The sequence below is a fragment of the Chelmon rostratus genome, chromosome 19 (genome assembly GCF_017976325.1).
Source record: "Chelmon rostratus isolate fCheRos1 chromosome 19, fCheRos1.pri, whole genome shotgun sequence".
NCBI classification, from domain to species: Eukaryota; Metazoa; Chordata; class Actinopteri; order Chaetodontiformes; family Chaetodontidae; genus Chelmon; species Chelmon rostratus.
The window spans coordinates 11,345,822-11,355,902 of record NC_055676.1 but is presented as its reverse complement, the minus strand read 5'-3'; the positions used below and the strand labels follow the sequence as shown (position 1 = coordinate 11,355,902).

The 10,081-nt window shown below is 40.7% G+C and overlaps 1 protein-coding gene across 1 annotated transcript; it reads left to right on the top strand.

Annotated features, from left to right (window-relative positions):
* Window positions 1-3,835: 3,835 nt before the first annotated feature.
* On the top strand, window positions 3,836-5,652 carry LOC121623410 (zinc finger and BTB domain-containing protein 26-like). The gene is made up of 2 exons (XM_041960682.1): window positions 3,836-4,144; window positions 4,558-5,652. The coding sequence occupies exons 1-2, from the start codon at window positions 3,836-3,838 to the stop codon at window positions 5,650-5,652; spliced, it is 1,404 nt and encodes a 467-aa protein (XP_041816616.1).
* The last annotated feature ends 4,429 nt before the right edge of the window (window positions 5,653-10,081 follow it).

Sequence of the window (10,081 nt, the reverse complement as noted above, 5' to 3'; positions counted from 1 at the left end):
CAATAACTCACCTCATATTGCCACAGTATACATTTCTTTTCTCTTACTGTGTGCCTACACCGGTTGCCCATAACAGTAAAGATGAGCATCATATATCGAGAAGATGACATGAAAAGTAGCTTCTATTGTCCTGCACATTCACAGAGCACCTCATCAAAACACACCCAGAGATTTCAAAAAGAGAGAGCTGACTACAACTAAAACAAAGACTAACTGGACTTTAGTTTCATTTTCAGTCTTTCTCAAATGTTTCCAGACTAACACTGGAACTTGACACACAATGACCACAACATGTATCTCATATTCCAACCCCTTGAACCAGTTCTGCTAAACTACAGCTACATTTCCTGTTTTACTTGCAGCTATAAACTGTGCTTTTAGAAAGACAAAATACTACACGCAATTCTCTACGTTTACACAGCCTTCATGAAAAAAATCGCATATGGAACGCACTTCCATTCACAATGCACATATCAGTTATCAGGTATCAAATGGTATTTAATTTTTCACCCATTTTTGGGTGGTGTGGGTGGGGGTGCTTTTTATTGCACTTACTGGCAGTAAGCCATGATAATAATAAGCATGTTGCCATTCTAATGCAGCAGCACTTCCATAAAGTATTGCTTCCAGTACTTGTGGGAGTGAAATTACCGTTTAACTGTAATTGTCTAAGATATCCTCCCAGCTGACTGGTTTTGACTTGGTAGATTTATTGGAACTGTTATTTGATTTTGGGCGCCATGTTACAGCTGTAGCAGCATTCCACTGAGAACATGCCAGAGCTTCAGCTAGAACGCCGGAGCTACTTGGCAAGAAGACGAACCCAGGCCATGCAGACACAGCCAAAAGAAGTTCTCCAGTATTTACAAAGATGTTCATACATAGAGTCAGGTTTGACTGTACTGAAATAACTCTGTACAGAGTTCAAACAAACTCATATAAATTATTTTATATATTATGTACAGGAATGTGTGTGTTGGTCAAAAAATTGAATTTCTACAGATCTGTTTGAGAGTGCCACCTATAGACTGATTGGAGAACAGGTAGCCATGTTTGTCTAAAGATGTCTAAAAGTGACTAAACCTATGTTATAAATGTTGTTAAGTTGTGTACTTACATTATCCCAAATGTCTTCAACAATGTTAAAACCCAGAGAAATCTATCATTTTATTCAAAGTAGAGGTGTGTCTCATGAAGATGGTTGGAAAAACAGAAAAACCCCAAATATTATCTCAACTGGAGTTTTTGGTGTGCAAAAATCTGACGTCTGCCGTGATGTCTGCAGCCAGTTTCTTTTGGGTTTCATTGCACTTTGTCAGTGGGCCGTTTTGGCAGCCTGTTCTGCCACTGGAGAACTGAAGTCAGAACTTTATCTCTCTATGTTTTGAAAGTATGCAATATCTGCGGCTAATTGTGGAATGTACTTCACTGCCTTCACCACCATGCACAAATGTTCTGCATTCCAACGCTGATACAGATGAGACTGAGATCAGCTAACAAGGTTTGACCACCTTTTCTGTGCACGATGATCAAGGCAAAACTGTAAATGCTGCCCTCTCCAACATAAACAACCCTGTCTCCAAACATTTGCACACCAAATATGACTCTCATGAACACACATTTTCTCAAGGTCTTCCAGTCCAGCAGACTTGAAAAGAAATTATTCATAGGGATGGAGAACAACTAGGAAAATACATTTTTTAAGCATTAAAAATTTACATTTGTCACATGCACATGCTTTCGTCATTTGACAATGTCTTTTAGGAGGGTGGTGAAATGAAAATGAACAATACTAAACGTGCGGCTTTAACCATCAACATGCCAAAGATCTTTTAACCAAAATGTGTTTTGTGACCTAAATTTGTTACAGGCCAGTCATACAAGGTTGTTGACCAAACCTCAATCGGCCCTGTGCCAAGTTTGAACATATGAAAACACAACTAATGCTTACTAATATATCCTCATCACATTTTTGTTCTGTTTAGTTTTAGGGCAACTTTCTAGTGAAAGCCTGCAAATCCTCTGCACTTATTCAAAGCAATCACTGCATCCCTTCAAAATCAGTACTGATCATTTAAACATGTTGCTAATTATTTTGTTTGTTTGTTTCATTGTGAAAGCCTGCAAATATTTGACATGTGCATGTGTGCACACATAAAAATGTTCATGTTGAAACATTTGGACATAAAGGGTTTTATAATAAAGTTTGATCATAAAAACTGGGATTATTATGTGATATTCATTCTGAGGAGAACGTAAGTAAAATAAAGAAGTTCGAATAGCTCCAGTGAAATAATTTGACCCCTGTTACCACAACATTTGAATTCATATTAAGATGCTTAATCTTAATTAAGCTTAATTAAGCTTTTAGAGGTCAAACTGGATCATGTTTGTTATACTAAACTTACTGGATTAGCCCGATTAGAAAAGACTCACAGGATTTACTCAAATTACTTAAAAAGGTGCCTGCAAATTGTGCCTTAATTTTTTTAAATTGAGCCGCTGCATTCTTATGTGTGAAAGATGAGTCATGTGATTCAATTAAACGACTTCCAGTCACACCACCTGGTTCACACTTTGAGGTTTTAATTGTCAGGCACAAAATTTAATCCAGTTTGGGAGGAAAGAATGATCAGCTTTCATGCTGTTTGTAAGAATTGCACTTGTTGCTCAAGGCTTTTATACATCAAAGTTGAATATAATATGTGTTCCCATGTTGCAGATGGAGTCAAAAAGGGAGATGTGACAAGTTTATTTAGTTATTTCTGTCCGGCCAAATCTTTGCCTGTATTAAAGGCACAGCATATAATTTTCGCCTCTACAGCTCTCTCTGTTGTTGTCTTCATTGTTAAACAACAATCACTGCTGTTGAAAATCTACCTGACTCAGTAGAAAGTAATTAAAAATTGAAATGGAAAAGCACATTTCATAAAGAAAAATAAAATTTGAAAATTATTTTCATAACAAATATTTGAAGGTGTAAATAACTTGATTATAAGTGTAAAGTTATTGTTGTTTTGACATTATTACTTTTGCACCGTTTTGCACAGTTTTATCTGCGCATTATTTTCTCAGGACCCTTCAGTGCCTTTGTAAAAACCCAGGTGAAATAAAGGCACTGACAGGGTTAATTCTCTCTCTCTCTCTCTCTCTCTCTCTCTCTCTCTCACACACACACACACACACACACACACACACACACACTACTGTCTAAATCAGGATCCTCAGCAGAAAAGCCAGAGGAAGTCAGGGTGCTTCTTCACTGCTGAAAGATGCATCTCATCCATCTGCATGTGTAGCTCATTATTGTTTTCTTTTACTGTAAATAATCGTGGTTACGCTGTGTCAGCCATTGGTTGAACAGAGACTCTCTGTTCTAAGTTGACTGTGGTTTTCAACCAAGAAAAACAGCTTTTCTCACCCGTTGGATCCGTCATCTTGGGATGAGCCTGCGGTAAAAGGTGCGGCCAGATCATCATGTCCATCTGCATTCTCTCTCTCTGTATTTGACTGACTGTAGTGCTGTGGTGTCGACTTTGCTAAATTGGACACCAAAAACTTCTTATGGTGATAATAGACTGTGGGAATTGTGATTTGGCTGTAGATCAGTGGGTTTTGGCTATATGCATGTATTTTCAGCATCATCATCAGCAGTGTCAAAATTAAATATATTAATATAGAATTTAAAACAAAAAATGCACACTTTTCAACTAGAAGTAGAAGGAAAGGCCCACACATTTGAAAAGACTGATCTTAATCTAATTTAACTTAATCTATAATCTATCACTGTAGCAAACTGTGAACCAAATACACTTTTAAATCCAGACAGATCATCATGTCAAGCTCGTCTGACACTCTACAGTTTCGTTTCCCCACCCACGGTGACTCCATCCTCAGCAAAATGAATGCTCTAAGAGAGGAGCGGCGCTTTTGTGATGTCATGCTCCTCCTCGGGGGTCCACGAGGCGCCACTGTCCAGCCTCTCCCCTTCCCTGGTCACAGAGTGGTGCTTGCAGCGTCCTCAGACTTCCTCCGTGACCAGTTCCTGCTCCACGAAGGCCTGGCTGAGCTGAGTGTGGGCGTAGTTTCCCGTGTTGAGGTCGGACAGAGACTCCTCCTGTCCTGCTACACCGGACACCTAGAGGTGTGATATGTTTTACGTTGCTTCTCTGAACAGTAAAAACAGAGCAGAATATCTAGAATGTATGTCCCAGAATATGCATCAGTTCTAAGCTATTTCACAGCTGTTATAACGTACAATCAAGATGAAATTGCTGCAAAACACAATGTCAGAATGGTAGCTTAGAAGAACCACATCAATGGGTGGAGCACCAAAACAGAACTAAGGAACAAACATAATGTCACAGCAACAGAGGAGTGGGTGTTTTGTGATATGAAAGTTAAAGATATAAATGACTGAGATGACTTCACTCAGTGGTTGTATTTCTGTTCTTGCGTGTGTGTTTAAATTGTGCAAGTGGAAGTTTGACATGTACTGTATTGCTGTTGATTAATTCAGCGTTCTTATTGGTTTCCTTTAAATATCTATTACTGGAGGTCCCTCTGAAAGAGCTGGTGAGCTACCTGACTGCAGCCAGTGCACTTCAGATGACTCAGGTGGTGGAGAAGTGTGCCAAGGCTGTCTCCCAGTACCTCAGTCCCACGCTGGCTTTCTTAAAACTGGAGAGACAGTCAGAGGAAAAGAAAGTCCATCAGCCATGCAGCCTCAAAAATCAAGGGGAAAGGGATGCAGCCCAGCCCAGCACCAGCAATCAGGAAGCAAGCACTGATGAGGGGCGAAAGGTCATGATTCAGTCCAAGTCGACTGTCAGCCAAGGAGCCGAGGTGGATAGTCAAGCACTGAGGGAGGTCAGTGATGATAGGAGGGTGGTTATAGCAAACATAGAGCTATCTGAAGATGCAGCATGTTGTCTCCGGTCACAGGAAAGTGGAGAAATCCAGCCATTTTATCAAGATCACCACATTACAGACGGCCTTCGATGTACGCTGCACCCCCCTTCAGCTGTCCGAGATCATATATCCTCCCCAACCAGAGGAAGCTCTGGTCAACACGGAGAATTGGTGGACAGCTCCCAGGACCGAGACGAAGAAGCGGGGGAAGAGCAAAGAGAAGAGGAGGAAATGTATTTAGTGGCAGCTCAACTCCAAGAATGTGGGGAGCTGATGGACTCCAATGTATTTTGCCTCTCCAGAGCACATCTGCCAACGAGCCGCAGTTCTGGAGATGACCTGACAGAAGCTTCAGACGGCATATCGGTCCACAGGCCGTACCTGTGCAGGAGGTGTGACAGAGTCTTCCAGCACCTGGAGAGCTATGTGGGCCACCTGAAGGAGCACAGGCAGTACTTGTGTTTGGTCTGTGGGAGAGGCTTTTCCCAGAAGAGTAACCTGAGCCACCACATACGAGTCCACAGTGGTGTCAAGCCTTTTCGGTGCCCGCTGTGCCACAAGACATTTTCCCAGAAGGTGACGCTGCAAGACCATCTCAATCTGCACACAGGGGACAAGCCCCACAAGTGTAACTACTGTGCTGTTCACTTTGCTCACAAGCTAGGTCTCAGGCGCCACCTAAAGGACATTCATGGTAAAAGTAGCCTGCAAAACATGCTTGAGGAGGCTGTGGACTCGTAAAGGAGCGCTTTAAGCATAATGCAGTTTGTCTTAGCAATTGTTTCTCTACTGTTTTGGAAGCACATCAAATAAAGTGTCAGAAAGCACAATAAGTTATGTGGCACAGGTTATCCTGACTTGGAAGGTAATAAAGTTAAGGTAATTCAATAAAAGAAATGTATTATTTAATGTTAGACTGATGATTTTCTTAAACATTTGAATAAAATCTCAGATTCCAGCTGTTCCCACTTTCTGCTACACCAGTGTCTGCCAACACACTGAGTTGTAGCATTTGCACTGGAACATCTGGCTGATGGAACGTACTAAGTGACTCTCTCCACCCTCTGCAGTGCTTCCTGATCTCTGTAGATACAATACACTGAATTAAGTTTTGAGGCACGCAATGCACAAATCTCATTATGTTATATCATCTGGAATGCACAGTGAATGCAGTCTCATATAGGGCTGAGATGGGCATTGTTTCCAACACCTTTGGGAGTGCTCCAGCCTTTATAGTGTGGACAGCCAACTATACGTGGGCTTCTGTTGCCTCTTCAACCAAAGATTATTCTGCTTTACCGAGAAGATCAGCTATATGTAACTAAGTAAAAATAAAAAATGACAAAAATAAGAAAGAAAATGTTGTGAAAATGAAACTGAAAAAATATAAGTCAGTGAAAATGTGAGCATTGCTGGAATCGCTGCAACAAATTCAGGTGAAAACTTTGTTTAATCAATAAAAGAAATAAATTGCATTTATATTCTAAAAAATTATTTCTTATCTTGATTGAATATTGTATGACAGATCTTGCCTATATTAAACTGAGACTGGGCTTCATAGACAACCTTGGCTTCTCCATTTGACCCGACTGAAATTTTGTGCAGCTCGCTGAGCATTACGTTACAAGTGAGTGGGTTCTCCCTCCTGGCTGAGAGGGTTTCCATGCTCTCTCGCTCAATTCTCTCCCTTCACATCTCTCCTTGTCTCCTCCTTTTATCCTTTTGGCCCAGAAATGTAGTTGTCACTCATCTCAGTGAATGGAACAGTAGTCGTTGCCCTCCTCAGGGCATCAGAGGCGCCACTGACTTGAAAATTGTGAGTCTGTGTGCAAATAATGAACACATGATGGGGTGTGTATTCACTACAGAAATTACTGTGAGTGTGTCTGCTTGTGTGTGTGACCGAGGAAGACAGAGACTACACAGAAATAAGTATATTTTATACCAAAGCATGTGAAGGGTATCCGCTTTCAATTAAAATAGATGCCTTCCTCAGAACAACTTCCTCATTTGTAATTTAGAAGCTGCTCTTTATGTGTGATGGCATGTTGAAGGAATTAGCTTGACAAAATGGTTGATTTGGCATGGTCCATGCACATACAGTTACACACATCACACAAACACACACACACACACACATAGAAAGACAAACAGTACATGTAGCATTTGGGGCACCTCCATTATGAATGAGAGACTAAGAGATATAAAATATGAGGAGGATGAAGGCAAGTGGGAAGATGGAGGAGTAGTGGTGGATACAGAAACGGGAATGGAAAGACTGACAAAAGCAAATAGGATATTGAGAAAAGGCATTTTCTTTGTTCTTATTATAATTAAAACCTCTAAATATACTGTATATCTGTTTGGCTGTACTGCGGACTCCATTCACTCAGATGCTGGTTGGTTGGTGGCAGGATGAGGATGAAAGCAGCACCTGCCCCTCCTTGATGACCACCAGTGAAATGTCTTTGAGCAGGGCCCTCAACCCCCAGCTGCTCCAAAACAGTAAACGGCAAATAATATTGTGGGCCATGCTCTCTGTTATAGCTTGGTTGCTTGACGTGGTTGAGAAACTGAGGAAAGAGTTCAAAAGAATAGAAGGGGAGTTTTTGGTGATTTACTGTTGTTGTAGCCTGTCATGGTGTGTGTATGTTGAGAAGAATGCTACATAAAGTCTTTCTTCACAGATGAGGTGTGAACCAAGAGCTAACATTAGTCTGCTGTTAATGAATGGATATGCGATTTTGTCATTATCTCCATTATTCAGCATGCTAATTAAACAGGACACCAAAAGAAGAGAGTGCTTTTAATTCTTTGTACAAAAAAACAAAAACAAGAGTCTACATGCTAGCGGCTCTGTGAGGCTGCAGGCTTATTGGCACAGCTAAATGTCAACATCAGCATGCTAACACATTCACAGTGATAGATAACACTGGCATTATGAACATGCTGGTTTACTTTTATGCTTTTATGTTTTTAGTTATTTAGGTGTTATATATACACCTACAGTGTGTTTGTATATAACCTATATATAACCCTCTCTAGACTACAACAACCTGTGGACACCTTGGATTGGAAATGTGATGCCAGTTGTGAGGTACTTCACTAAAAGCCACATTCTGCTGTTGACACTAAAGGAATGGTCAGGGCTCACCAAAGTTGGATTTGGATCCATCCTCTGGAGACCATGAATGTTTGTTGAAAATTTCATGGTAGTCTATCAATAGTTGTTCAGGATTTTCAGTCTTGACCAAAGTGGCGGGTGAACTGACTGACATTGCCATCCCTAGAGCCATGCTGCTACTGTTGTCAGAACGTGAAAAACATCCAAACTGGTTTTTACATCACACACATGAAGTATGCATATATGACAAATTGTAAAGACTGACGTTGTCATGGTAATGTTTGCTTTGCTTTGCTGTTGAACAAACTCAAATGCGTCACTTGCTGAATGTGGTTTAAGGGTGTCATTTAGAAAACACTCCTGCAAATGGGTTTGAATGAACAAACACTTTGAAGTCACTGCTTAGGGCTGTCAAGTTGCTCGACTGATTATTTCCACATCATGTTGATGCAGCATTAAACCTGTAGCCACACTCACACACGGACAGAACGAATGTATGTTTCCGGACAGTGATAGCACCTAATGCATCCCTGTACAGCAGAATAGCTTCACTATTAGGGCCAATTTTTCTTGAACACTGTGGCGCTCTGGTATTGTGTTGGCGAGGTGTTAAACATTAATTTGTGTGTTTACTGCAGGATAATATAAGAATGTGCTGACCTTTATCATGGACTCCTTGATAATGCAAACAGCTCCACAAAGTGTGTTACATATAACTAAAACTGACTTAAGTTAAACATTCAGACTGGACAGTTTCCATTACTGTTTAACTGACACTAATGTTACCCAGACTTGTTATGTAACTGAGTTTGAGTTCCTTGCAGTGCCAAATGCACCACTTGCTACCACAGAGACAAGTGCCTGTTCAAATTTTCACTAAATAAAGTAACTTTTTCAAGCCGACAGCCTGCTGCATGGACAAATGGCTTGCTTCAACAGTGATGTGCAAAAACAGTGGGGTGCAAAAGATGTTCCATCTTGCTGAGCAGGAACATGTCTATGGCCTCAGTGTCCCTCTGTCTTGCTGCAGGAATAACACACTGTGCCGTGAAGTACACATCTAATTGGGATTGTCTGGTCATAATAACAAGGCTGTGGATATGACACTTCATTTGTAAGCTTTAATTCTGCATACAGGAATTTAGCCCAGAATGTAATTTAGCACAGAATTTGCCCTCCAGTATGTATCATACAGTAGACCTTAAGTCTTACGGACACCATGTAGACTAGCGACCACTTTGTGGACGCTAATGGGGATCAGAACAAAGAATAAAGACCATAGTAGGCCTGAACTGGAATCACATTATGTCCTCATAATGAGAGGGCTCACCTCTCCTGTAGTGAACAGCAGTTCAATGAGGAGAAAGTCATAGTTGCTACTACAGTGTGACACAATTAAAAACACTGGAGGTAAGCCTACACGGCCAATGAGCCTGTGATTGAGATGCAGGACTAAGTCCATTATAATGTGCAGGATGAAGCTATCCAACTAATAGGATTAAACTCAGTAGGCTGCGTTCATCAACATAGCTCAGTGTCTCAAAGATTTGACTGGTGCAGTCTATAAAAAGACTCTCTCAATATAAAATAACCAGATTGTAGGATATATATATATATATATATATATAATCTGTGGATTATTTTCTCTCTTAATCAATAAGTTCTTTAACATATGAATATTCAGTTTACTGTCACAGAGGAGTAAAGAAACCAGAAAACTTTCACATGTAAGAAGTTGGAATCAGAGAATTTGGACTTTTTTTCTCTGTTAATTCTAGATTTCTTTATAGATTATAAAAATAGTTGCTGATGACTTTAATAGTTGACAAGTAATCGTTGCAACTCGTGTAAACACTAAATAATGCACGTCAAAGTGTGCATGGGCATTTGTTTTTTCTTCCGCTACTCGGCTCACTTCTCTAAACGCGGGGCTGCAGAAACGCGAGCGGGGCCGGTGTGTGTGTGTGTGTGTGTGCATGTGTGTGAACTTCCTCTTGACAGACCCACTTGCCGAAGCTCATCCTCTGCTGCGCTGCCGCTCGGTCT